Source organism: Myxocyprinus asiaticus, chromosome 46 (assembly GCF_019703515.2).
Source record: "Myxocyprinus asiaticus isolate MX2 ecotype Aquarium Trade chromosome 46, UBuf_Myxa_2, whole genome shotgun sequence".
NCBI classification, from domain to species: domain Eukaryota; kingdom Metazoa; phylum Chordata; class Actinopteri; order Cypriniformes; family Catostomidae; genus Myxocyprinus; species Myxocyprinus asiaticus.
In genome coordinates, this window is record NC_059389.1 from 4,149,577 (window position 1) to 4,163,040 (window position 13,464).

The window sequence follows — 13,464 nt, forward strand, 5'->3', positions numbered from 1 at the left end:
CATTTCAAAAGTAACCCTCCCAACTCTGCACACAACACATACACTCAGCACCTCACATTTCTCCTTCACAATGACTCGTTACGGGGCCGTAAATCATGTATTCTACTGTAACAGGGTTATGTGGGCAAGGAGGAGGCGGGAACCGGCTGAACAATCAAAATAATGTTTAATGAAAACTCTCGAACTGCCGAATCCGGCTGCTTTTATCCCTCTCCTCGGCTAATTAGCCCGATTCGGCCCCGCCCTCCTCCTCCTTTGTTTAAATTCAATTCAATTTTAGGAAATTTAATTTGAAATGAAACCTGTCATGTTCTTATTAGGTCATGTGGGTCTCAGTTTTGTGTCTCTTGTGAGCCTGATTTTTGCACGCTTTCAATTTTGTAAACTTCACCTTCTCAGATCTCCTTGACTTCCTTCTCGCTATTAATGCTCATGTTTGTTTATCATGAGGTGAAACGTCAGCGTGTTCAACAGCCATCCAACCATAACACCAGCGCAGCGAGACTCCTGATAGGGGAAACCTTTGGATTTGGGATCCTTTCCTTGTTTACTTACTGTTCTAAAATGACACTTTCTGTCTTTTGACAAATTGTTGATTCAAGAATGCAACGCTGTTTTCATGGACACTAGACTTTGCTCGTTGTTGGCACGTCTCCAGGTACACACACACACACACACACACACACACACTTACATTTAAAAGGGAAACCGTTCATGGCTGTGAGTAACACTGTGAACATTTTTGACCACTTTTTGCTGTTCATTGAGCCTCATTAATTAAACTCGAGCAGAACAAATTGTGGTGTAAATCATTTGTTAAATGATTCTTATGTAAAACTCTGCACTGAATTAAACATTGGTATTTCATGAACAAGGCCTTTTGTGGTTTTTTTGCCTGTCCACATTTGAGAAATGATGTCCTGAATTAGGATTTTAGAAGTCAGCCCATGAGAAAGAAAAATTGCAAATAAGATCTCTCTAAAATCCCAATTGTTTTTCCTAGACGACATTGAGATTAAATGGAGAGCACATGGAGACTCTAAAGTCTCCTAAATTCGCTAAAGTCTCCTGCTTTTTCACATTTTTCTCCTGAGGTAAAGACCCAAGTAATCTCACCTGTGTCTCTTCTAGTGTTTCAGAAGAGATCTCAATGTCATTTCTCATTAAATTCTCCCAAGATCAAATTATCTGAGCTATGCTATCCATATTCATTTTCAACCTGGTCTCATAAAATCACCTTCATTTTTGCCAGTTGATCTTAACATGGCTCGTTGTACATATCGCAGAAGTTTCCTGGTGAAATGAACACTAGGGGCGCTACAACAACGACTTTTATTCACTTTCACACAAATCATGAGTAAATCGGCAGATTATCAGTTCATAAACACTTACTTTCCACCCTGTTCCTCACACAATGTTATCTTATGACATATAAACACGCTTACTATAGCGGATTATTTGTAAGGCGATACATTTTAACGTTTGCATTACATAACAACTACATTTGCATGCTTGTTCAAGTGCAGTCAGTTAATGTTCACATCAACCATCAGAATGGGGAAAAATGTGATCTCAGTGATTTGGAGCGTGGCATGATTGTTGGTGCCAGATGGGCTGGTTTGAGTATTTCTGTAACTGCTGATCTCCTGGGATTTTCACGCCACCAGTCTCTAAAGTTTACTCAGGATGGTGCCAAAACAAAAAGTTCTGCGGACGGAAATGCCTTGTTGATGAGATAGGTCAACGGAGAATGGCCAGACTGGTTCAAGCTGACAGAAAGTCTACGGTAACTCAGATAACCGCTCTGTACAATTGTAGTGAGCAGAATAGCATCTCAGAATGCACAACACATCGAACCTTGAGGCAGATGAGCTACAACAGCAGAAGACCACGTTGGGCACTTTATTAGGACCATAGTGTTTCTAATAATGTGCTCAGTGAGTGTATAACAATTGTCTCATTAGTATCTATTTTTATTTCTCTTATGGAATTTTAGGAGAAACATCTGAGACAAAGTTGCTACTTAAAAAAACAACTAAAACAATACATGCAACTGCACTCTGACGCAGTGATAGATTAGAGTTAGTTCAGGTTGCTGGATTCAGACGCTTGTTTTGACTGTGAACTTCATGAGTTGTGTTTTTTTAAACAAGCACCCTTAAAATATGAAGCTCAATTCATGTTTTATCTTATATGAAGCATGTATGGCCATGTTCCACAATCTTTAATGACCTGGAAAATTACAGTATTAACCACAGTCACTATATCTGAACTATATTTCAAAGTAATTATTTGCTCATCACAGAACAATACATCTCGGGGAATGAACTCACTACACACAAACTGTGGCGACTAAACAAAACAGGCTGGACAAACAAGATTTTTCTGCAGATGACAAACAATCCTAGAATCCAAATGAAAGGTGGACTGGGTGGAAACGCCAACGATTGCTTAAAGAAAGTTAGAAATGAATCCAGGAGTGGTGGAGGTGTGTGACGTGGCTTTAAATAGAGGCGTTGTGAGACGAAATGTTCTTTTGGAACGGGCACAAAATGCTTGTCCATTCATCCGCTCAGGTGTGTCATATACCACAGGACTGTCAATGAATGTGCTCTCTGTGGAAATCAAGTTTTAAGACAGCAGCCGTTCCGGCTATTTAAACTCACCAAAGGAATGTACCTTGACAAAACACAACCCATGGGAAATGCCTTTTGAAGTGGTTACAGTAGCTCTGTTCTAAAAGCTAGTGAACTGTCTACATAGGCATCCTAACTAAAATAAAGCCTTTTAAGTGACCTTTTTGTCTTGTTGGCTAAAAGAAGTCTATATGTTGGTTAATGGTGCTGTAAGCAATTTTTACATGGAAAGGTATTCCTACTCCCTGAAAGATACAACTTAAACAAGTGTCGTGAGATATCTCACTGGTCTCTGTGACAGCTCTAGACACTGCAAACAGCAAACAAAAATGTATCTGCGGGCCACGGTCTCTGACGCTTTCTGCCTGTCAATCATTTTGCGTGTTCTCATAGTATTGTAGATGCAGCGAATTATTGAGGGATAATGCCATTTTTATGCCATGTTGTTCATAACAGTTGTCAGTTGAGGGCGCTATTTTGCTGCTGTTGTTTTTAACAACTGTTTCTGCTCTCAATAAACTCTTTTGGTATCTTTGGAGTTCTGGGTTTTGGAAAGAAGGGGCGTGGCTAATTAAAGGGCTCAGTCTTGTGGAAGTAGAATGGCTGAGAATTGCTTTCAGCACCTTTAATTTCTAAACTAAAAACAATTTTAACTTGATTCAGTAGGCATCTATCCATCCATCCATCCATCCATCCATCCATCTACCTATCTACAGTTGAAGTCAGAAATTTACATAAACTTAGGTTGAAGTCATTAAAACTAATCTTTTAACCACTCCACAGATTTAATATTAGCAAACTATAGTTTTGACAAGTCGTTTAGGACATCTAATTTTTGCACGACATGAGTAATTTTTCCAACAATTGTTTATAGACAGATTGTTTCACTTTTAATTGACTATATCACTATTCCAGCAGGTCAGAAGTTTACATACACTAAGTTAACTGTGCCTTTAAGCAGCGTAGTAAATTCCAGAAAATGATGTCAAGCCTTTAGACAATTAGCCAATTAGCTTCTGATAGGAGGTGTCCTGAATTGGAGGTGTACCTGTGGATGTATTTTAAAACCTACCTTCAAACTCAGTGCCTCTTTGCTTGACATCATGGAAATATCTAAAGAAATCAGCCAAGACCTCAGAAAAAAAATGTTGGCCCTCCACAAGTCTGATTCATCTTTGAGAGCAATTTCCAAATGCCTGAAGGTACCACGTCCATCTGTACAAACAATAGTACGCAAGTATAAACACCATGGGACCACGCAGCCATCATACCACTCAGGAAGGAGACGCATTCTGTCTCCTAGAGATGAACGTAGTTTGGTGCTAAAGTGCAAATCAATCCCAAAACAACAGCAAAGGACCTTGTAAAGATGCTGGAGGAAACAGGTAGACAAGTATCTATATCCACAGTAAAATGAGTTTTATATCGACATAACCTGAAAGGCTGCTCAGCAAGGAAGAAGCCACTGCTCCAAAACTGCCATAAAAAAAGCCAGACTACAGTTTGCAAGTGCAGATGGGGACAAAGATCTTACTTTTTGTCTGATGAAACAAAAATGTTTGGCCATAATGACCATTGTTATGTTTGGAGGAAAAAGGGTGAGGCTTGCAAGCCGAAGAACACCATCCCAACCGTGAAGCATGGGGGTGGCAGCATCATGTTGTGGGGGTGCTTAGCTGCAGGAGGGACTGGTGCACTTCACAAAATAGATGGCAGCATGAGGAAGGAAAATTATGTGGATATATTGAAGCAACGGCTCAAGACATCAGTCAGGAAGTTAAAGCTCGGTCGCAAATGGGTCTTCCAAATGGACAATGGACAAAATTGTGGCAAAATGGTTTAAGGACAACAAAGTCAAGGTATTGGAGTGGCCATCATAAAGCCCTGACCTCAGTTCAATAGAAAAATTTTGGGCAGAACTGAAAAAGCATGTGCGAGCAAGGAGGCCTCAAACCTGAATCAGTTACACCAGTTCTGTCTGGAGGAATGGGCCAAAATTCCAGCAACTTATTGTGAGAAGCTTGTGGAAGACTACCCAAAACATTTGACCCACGTTTGTCTCATTGCAAGTCGTAATAATAGTACAAGTTGGCTCAGACAGAAACATATGACTTATATGAAAAATAAATGAACCAAGAAACAATGTTTTTATGTTTTTCCCTATGTTTAACCCTTCACCAGAACCCTAAAACGATCCATGATATAAATAGGAAAGTCATTGTTGTGCACTATAGAAGACAGAGAAGCACTGGGTTTTTAAAGAGTGTTCTTATGATTTTTCCTAAATTTAACCGCAATCCCTAACCCCAAAACTAAACCTAACAATAATAGCAAAACACAAGGGTTTTGAACAAGATGAGGGAAGAATTACAGATTATTATCAGTCATTTGTATTACATAAATAATCACAGAATAAGTAAACAAATTTGTTCACTGAGATTTCCTTTCTTAAAGAAAAGTAGGAGGCTAGTTAAAATTTGCTGCCTGTATTTTATCAGTCTGAAATTCATTTGACTGTTTGGTCCCTATGGGAAAAAAAAAGGATATTTATTTGAGCCATGTCATACAATATCTTACGAGTTTGACATCTTGTATTAATTATTATGAGTTGTCATGGGACAATGTTGACTCCACTGCAAATATATTTAATAATAAAAATATTTAAAAAATATTTTTGTCTTGTTTTCTAGTAAAACAACCTTAAATAAGATGCATTTACCTGAATTACTTAATTCAAAGGGAAAACAAGTTTGTTTTTCTTACTCCAATGTTTAAGAATAAACTCCACAACAATTTGTAAGATTTCTCTGAAAACATCATCTAATTTCTTATGTCATTTTGCTTCTCAAGTAAACACATTTTGTTTTAAGGATGTTTACTGGAAAAAGATAAAAATGCTGATTAGGAAAATGACTTTTTTGCTGTGTAGTGCCAGAACTAATTCCTACTGTACACAGCAAACTACTATAAAAAACGTTTCGGTTTAATTTGTTTTCACTTGCATAATTAGACAATATTCTGGAAGAAGGTGGATTTGATGTGTTATATTTTATTGTGATGGAGTTAAGTATTGCTGCTTGTCGGACGTATGCCAGTGAACACCTTTTTTTTGTGATATCAGCTAAACAAGTGCCACATGTATAGTTATGTGTACTGACAGAAGCTTTACTCAGTCAAATGCTCTGAGATATGTCTGTAAGAACAGGATCAGAATTGCACTGATGTAACAGCTTTCAGGTCATTGCATTAGGACTCCACAGCATTTGTATGACTCTAAATGGTCTGTTGAGAATTTTACAGACAGCTCTGATTGGTCAGGTGGGGTTGTTTATTGTCTTTGCTTAAGTGATCTGTTGTAATGCATTTGATTTGTGTTGTTGTGAGTGCGTTTGTCTAGTTCTGTCTCTTTGAGCTTAATGGACCAGTGAGGATCATTGGTACAGATAGTTTAACACAAATACAGTTATTATGCAACCGACAGTTGCCAACATTTATTACAATGCATGCAACGCACTGGTCTGTTTTTTTCTAAATCCATAATCCTAAGTATAAAAGTATTTTGACAATTCCCTCAAAAATGAAAGTTCTGTCATCATTTACTCACCCTCATGTTGTTCCAAACCAGTAGGACTTTCTTGCTGTCTAATAGATGTTAGACAGAATGTTTAGCCTCAACATTTAGTCACCATTCTCTTTCATTGTATCTTTTTTCCATACAGTGGAAGTGGACTTTATAGACTACTTTATACTTTATAAGAAGTGTAAGATTAAAGTTTGAAAATAGCTCTTTAACCCTTGTATGACCTTCGGGACATTTTTGTCTTTTTCATTTTAGTTTTTTTGGTCATTTTGGCAGTGTTAATGCCAACAGCATACATTTTGCCAAAGGTGTGTATTTTTGGGGAGTTTTGATATTTCAACCTCAGTTCCTATAATACATCTATAATACACTGTGTACACAAAATAGTTACACTCAGGACCTTCAGGACAAAAATGGCCCCATTGAAACCCATTAAAACTGCAATATTTGATCCCAGTGCCATTGAAGCATAAAATCATTAATTCTATGATATTATGCTTTCATTACGGAGCACTGGCTTCAAAATTTACATTTGTAATATTTTCCACCAGATGGCGCCATTTTTCTCATGTTTAGCCTATGGAGCAAATACATGCTTTTTTCCTATTTTCTGTTTGCTGTATTATAGAGCACTGCAGGCCAGTTGAATAAATGATGCAGCTAAAATTGTGTGGGTGTGTTGGTATGGATGTCAGAGTGTGTTTTGAATGTGTGTATTGAGAAATTTGTGTGTGTGTGTGTGTGTGTAAAAACAACAGTGGCATTATGTAAACAAACTGGCATTAAATGAGTTAAAATCCTGAAAATGAATGAATATTTGGTAGTTATGATCAGGACTGATGTTGGTTAAAAAGTCAGTGAAAGTGGAAAATAATATTAATATATAATATTTTTATGGCAGTTTTTTGACACTGACATTTTTCTGAGTAACTTGTAAATTGACTCACAAGGGTTACGTTTTTTCCGATAACATTATAATATTTGGACACTGAATCGTATTTGAATCATTGGTTTTCTTTCTTGTATTTATTTGCATACTAAATATGCAACTAAATATAAATATACAACACAAATGATTAATTATAAGTTAATTCCTGTGTGTATCATGCCAACAGGAAAGCGGCTCTGATGCAGCATTTATGCAGAATTTTTAGGCAGAAGACAAAAACCTAAACTTACCAAACACTTTTGTGTTTAAGGTTTAACCGTTTTTGCAGTAAACGGTTGTTGAGCTGTATTGGATTTTTCCGACAGTGCATCTTTTGTGTGGACGACAGTAAGATGACTGTCTGAGGGAAAGTCTCTTATTTACCCTTCCCACAGAATGTATCTCTTAATATCGACCAGCAGAGGAAATTACATTTTGGGGACATGGTTTACGGGACGCCTCGTCCCCAAAATATCTATGATTTATTATATTGCAGTGGTCCCATCACCAAAACTAATTTGACCATTTTTAGTGTACTTCATTATTTAAAAACACACATCACAAATGAGATCTCCATAATATCTCTGTAGTTTCTTCTTGCTTCTCAGATTTTTCTCCTGTAGACTCCATTAATCTCACATGTGTCCCTTTCAGTTTCAGATGAGATTTGCCAAGAAACCAAAGTCACAAAAATGCCACAAGTGGGTCAGTTTTGCTTTCTTGGAACAATGAAAAAAAACAAACACTTCAAATCCTGTCGACACCAGATATCGGCCAAATTAGGCCAATTGAATAAAACACTGAGATAAGAGATACACCACAGATTACAAGCTCTGGATGTGCAGCTATGTCATTGAGAAGTACTGTAATAAAACCAGACCGTCTGTCATTCACTCTTACTCATTTACACAAACACATGTTCTCAATGGAATACTAGCATACTTCTTAGACCAATTTCAGAGACATTTATAGGGTTTGAAGATGTTAAAACCAGTTACTCTTCACTGGATTTGAAGAGTAAACAATCATCAAATGAGTTTCATTTGTTCAAGTAGTTTCATTCATCATTCATAATCTGTATGATATGCCTAGGTTGGCATCATCTCATCCACGTCTGACAGACCTTCCTCAAAGATTTTCAAAGTACCAGCAGGTAGATTTTTCTATCAAGAGTGCAAAGTTCCTTTAAGCTGATCCACATCTCGTCATGAAAGTGACTTTAAGATTTTATGGTTATACCATTATGATCATACTATCATGGCGTACGTGTTCATTTTCATATCTGTGTTTTCTCTATTGTAGAGAACTCATCACACTCGCACAGCTGAGGTTGTTTACATTTAGTTTTTTGTTATGTATGGACACTGTATACAGCATATGCTGTGTGACTAAGCAGGGGCGGGTTTTCAATTTCTGAGGCCCCAAGCAACCGACCAACCCAGGGCCCCATTTTGAAAAATGTTGCTTAAAAATCACATAAATGTATTTTAAATCATAAGTTTAAATTCATTCTATCAGCTGTTGTAGCCAAGTACAGTTGAAGTCAGAAGTTTACATACACCTTAGCCAAATACATTTAAACTCAGTTTTTCACAATTCCTGACATTTAATCATAGAAAACATTCCCTGTCTTAGGTCAGTTAGGATCACTACTTTATTTTAAGAATGTGAAATATCAGAATAATAGTAGAGAGAATGATTTATTTCAGCTTTTATTTCTTTCATCACATTCCCAGTGGGTCAGAAGTTTACATACACTTTGTTAGTATTTGGCAGCATTGCCTTTAAATTGTTTAAATTGGGTCAAATGTTTTGGGTAGTCTTCCACAAGCTTCTCACAATAAGTTGCTGGAATTTTGGCCCATTCCTCCAGACAGACCTTGTAGTCAGGTTTGTAGACCTTCTTGCTCACACACGCTTTTTTAGTTCTGCCCACTAATTTTCTATTGGATTGAGGTCAGGGCTTTGTGATGGCCACTCCAATACCGTGACTTTGTTGTCCTTAAGCCATTTTGCCACAATTTTGGAGGTATGCTTGTGGTCATTGTCCATTTGGAAAACCCATTTGTGGCCGAGCTTTAACTTCCTGGCTGATGTCTTGAGCCGTTGCTTCAATATATCCACATCATTTTCCTTCCTCATGATGCCATCTATTTTGTGAAGTGCACCAGTCCCTCCTGCAGCTAAGCACCCCCACAACATGATGCTGCCACCCCCCAAGCTTCACAGTTGGGATGGTGTTCTTCGGCTTGCAAGCCTCACCCTTTTTCCTCCAAACATAACAATGGTCATTAAGGCCAAACAGTTATATTTTTGTTTCATCAGACCAGAGGTCTTATTTACTTACTTTCATCTGGAGCTTATATTCTGACACTGCAGTGTATTGTTCACCATGTTACAAAAGGCTGTATTTTATGTAAGCATTGTAGGCAACATTCGTAACAGTAACAGTAAACATACAAGGCACGGTGGCCCCTCAGCACACTATAGCAGAAGGAATAAAACATTGCCGTTTATCAAGCGCTGAAAGTTTGCTTGGTGCAGAACAGTCTGGAATAATGTTAAACATTGTAGCAGTCACAGAACGCAGGTGTCTTGACATGCGTTTTTGAGACCTGAAGTTATTTTTAACTTGACACAGTGTCTAAAAATGTGCCGGTCCTGCGTGAGACACTGAAGAGACGTGGTGCAGTACTCAAGGACACTTTCAGTGTGAACGGCCCCTAAGTCATCCGTTCGCACGTATCTGTGTGAGTGAAAGTGTGTGGATGAAACAAGTTCGGAAGGCCTGTGTATTTTTTCATAAATTACAAACCAGAACCCAAAGTCCTATTGACCCGAACCCGGCGGCTTCATGAACCGCTCTGAGGCCGCAGACAACAGCGTATACATGCGTGTACTCAGAACAACATGTTCTCAAGCGGTTTTTGTTGAGCTTTCCTACTTGGGACGGAGGGCTCCCCCTGACGTCCGGGGCCCCACGCAATGTGTGGTGGTTAAAACCGCTACTGTGACTAAGTAGGGTCAACTTTTTAAAAATGAATTTCTATTTTCGGCTACGCAATCTGTTGAAATCTTCTCTGGTAAACCCAGTTTGTCTTCTGCACAGTTAGCCAAACGTCCTCTACACAATATTAAGTACTTCATTGATTAATTGGTTCAGTGTAGTCATTAGCAGCAAAATGCTTAATTAGGGGTGTAAGACCCTGCCAAACCTCCCCGTCATCCATGCCCTTTTATAGACACATTAATATATCTATTCGACCTATATTCCAGGAGTTCCTCATATCAGTGTTGCACACTGCTGAACAGTTGCTAAAATGTCACTTACATGCAAATAAGGTTCTGCTTGTTTACAAACAATGTTTTCTTTGGTACAGATTTTTACATGCGGCGTATTGTTTTATTTGCGTACAGTTATAAACACTGCCTAGTCGTCTAGAGAGCATCTTTCAGCAGATTAGTGTCGGGCCAGGGAGTTCGTTTGTGTGTAATTAATTAAGCAATTGAAAAATGTCTGTGTCCAGAGGAGAGGCAGGTCTTGTTTCAGGCTGGTCTGCCAGCTGGCTGTTGTCTGGTCCAGCATCTTTACGGGACAGCAGACTGAAGAGCTTTTACAAACAAAACAACAGTGCGATTCATCACACCACTGTTACAGTGTTATACAGGCTTAGTGAGGCGTTTGATAAAGTTTATTAACATATTTTTAAGCATAATTTTTTACTCACAATATACCTAATAAACAAGCAAAAAAAAAAAGGACAAATAGTTTTCCTAAAAATGTATGTCCACGTATGTGTACAGCAGGACTAAGTTGTGATCCAATCACCGCCAGCCATGTTAAAATAAAATTACACATGATAAATTCTGATTCTATGTACTGATTATCATTGTCACATGTCTGTCAAACATGTTGAGTGATCCAAACATCATCTGCAGCCTGAAACTGAACTGTAGATATAGCTGTAGATGCTCCCTTGCTCCCTATTTAGTGAATGACTTAACCTCCAGTGTGCTGTCTGTCTGCACTGGTCTCAGAACAGTTTGAAATGCACCTTATTTTCATCCTAACTCCATATAAATCTCTGAAAGCAACATTTTTCAGCTTTTGGATGAACCCATTGATTCTCAGTGTGAAATTGCACAGTAAATATAGGAATGCATTTACTAATGTTAATGAATAGAACCGTATTGTACAGTGATAACAAAATAAAATATAACAAAATTAATATTAAAATGAAGCAAAAAGACCCACAGATGTGTTAAAGGTGCTGTAAGCGATTTTTGTCATGGAAAATATGCAAACAAATTTCCTACTCCCTTAAAGTAATTAATGAAATAAGTGTCCTGAGATATCTCACCGCTATCTAAACACCAAATAAAAATGTGTCTACGGACCACGGACATTGACGCTTTTCACCTGCCAATCATTTTGCTCGTTCTCATTTGAAGTGGATCATTGAGGCTATGATTCATAATGTTTATCAGTTGAGGGCGCTATTGTGCCACTGTTGAATTTGACAGCCACTGGAATCTATCCAATTATCTTTGGAGGGTGGGGTTTTGGAATGAGGGGGTGTGGCTAATTCAATGGCTCAGTCACGTGAATGCTTCAGAACGCTAAAATCGCTTACAGCACCTTTAATGTTGAGAGTTATTCAAAATAACATGTTTTTTCAACTTTTGAGGGAATAATGTCCCAAAATCCATGTATGTGGACATCATGTTTATCAGCGCACTGACGCACAAAAAATTAATGGATTTTTTAAAGCGGCATATCAAATGAAACTAGAGACGCTACTCTTCACACCCAAACAAGTTTAATTGAAAAAACGTAATTAAAACTTAGTTTCAGAGGCACTTTTGTTGGCTCTGCGCCCGTAGAAGCGCTTCACGAAAATCAACGTCATGCTGTTGTGTCACAAGACTCAGTGCGCCAGATGTTTAACCCTTAAATGACAGTGTAGAGTCTTGTGAACATTATTCATTCAGTTTAAATTAATTTAAATTATGCGTGGCATATAGCGAAGCCAAAACACAATGTCCACGCATGTGGACGCGGGGGTCGCACGAGGTTAAAGGAACGTTCTGGGTTCAATTCAAGTTAAGCTCAATCTTTCAAAATTTTGATTACCACAAAAAATTATTCTACTCATCCCAAAATCATGGTTACTTCAAGTCCCTTACAATGGACATGAATAGGGTCATTCTAATAAAATACGCACTGTTTAATAAAAACACAGAACTATCTCCCTGTGGAAACTTACACCTGAGAGTTTAGACTTATTTAAATCGTACAAAGTTTTCATTTTCAAGTCATTCGCAACAGCTGAGCGAATTGCAGACTGTAAGTGCACGCTCTGTTTGATGGATTTGCAATTCTTTAAAGGAGTCATGTGCCCCTGGAGTCACACGCAGAGATGAATTATTCACTGTGGCCTGGAGAGAGAGAAACAAACAAACAATGGCGAGGTGTTTGAAAGAGAGAATGGTGGAGGGGTGGAAAAATAGGTAAGCTGGGAACTTGTGGCAAGGCAATGTAGCAAAAGAGATGACGTCAGGCTGGGATGAACCTAACCACCTCAAATTATGAATTTTAAAAGTTATTAGTGCCTTAAAGTAGAGTTCGTTTAGATCGGACACACCTTGCAGGAGGTTTATATGAGTAGAACTGAGGCCTTGATAGGTAGTAAAAAGATATATTACAATACAAAATACACACTTACAATGATATGTGGTTTTATTGTAATTGCTGTGCCATACGTCTAATTTCCTGCTGTGGAGTTAATTGTTAATGGCCTGTATTTCTCTCTCTCTCTCTGTCATAGGTGGATGTCGTAGAACATGAATGCTTTGGGAACCCCAACGAAACTGAGCAAGTAAGTCTTAGGCCCAAAACACAGCAAGTTCATGAATGCAAATGCCTCTTACTATGCAAGCTCAATTTCACATGTCATTTTGTTCCGAAATGCGCTGCATTCACGCGTTTCCACAATGGCATTATTGCGCACTTTTGCATAAGCTGTTTGCTTCTATGATCACTTTTCTCATTCTGGTCAACTGAACAGCAGAGCAACAGTTAAAGTAAATCTTGCTGAGCAAGTTATTTCTTAAAATGAACTGAACTGTTGCCGTGTTTGATAACACATTTATCTCTACTAATTAGATTTAATTTTTCATATATATTTTATATAGATTTTATTCATATTTTAGTGCACATTTATATTTTCAGTTTAATTTTCTTTCTTTTTTTAGATTCCTGTTTTTATTATCATTTTAGCTAGCAAAAATATTTTTTTTTCACTGCTTTTCATTTTCGT

The 13,464-nt window shown here is 37.9% G+C and overlaps 1 protein-coding gene across 2 annotated transcripts in view; it reads left to right on the forward strand.

The window, feature by feature from the left end:
* The window catches only part of LOC127435797 (epidermal growth factor receptor kinase substrate 8-like protein 2), a 64,149-nt gene that overhangs the window by 7,069 nt on the left and 43,616 nt on the right, over positions 1-13,464 (forward strand). The window contains exons 1-2 of one of the 2 annotated variants that reach the window (XM_051689506.1): positions 252-658; positions 12,973-13,023. In XM_051689506.1, the coding sequence (XP_051545466.1) occupies positions 12,989-13,023 (35 nt within the window). In that variant the 5' untranslated portion in view covers positions 252-658; positions 12,973-12,988. Of the gene's footprint in view, positions 1-251; positions 659-12,972; positions 13,024-13,464 lie in introns of those variants that run through there. The other variant, XM_051689505.1, reaches the window with a different exon arrangement.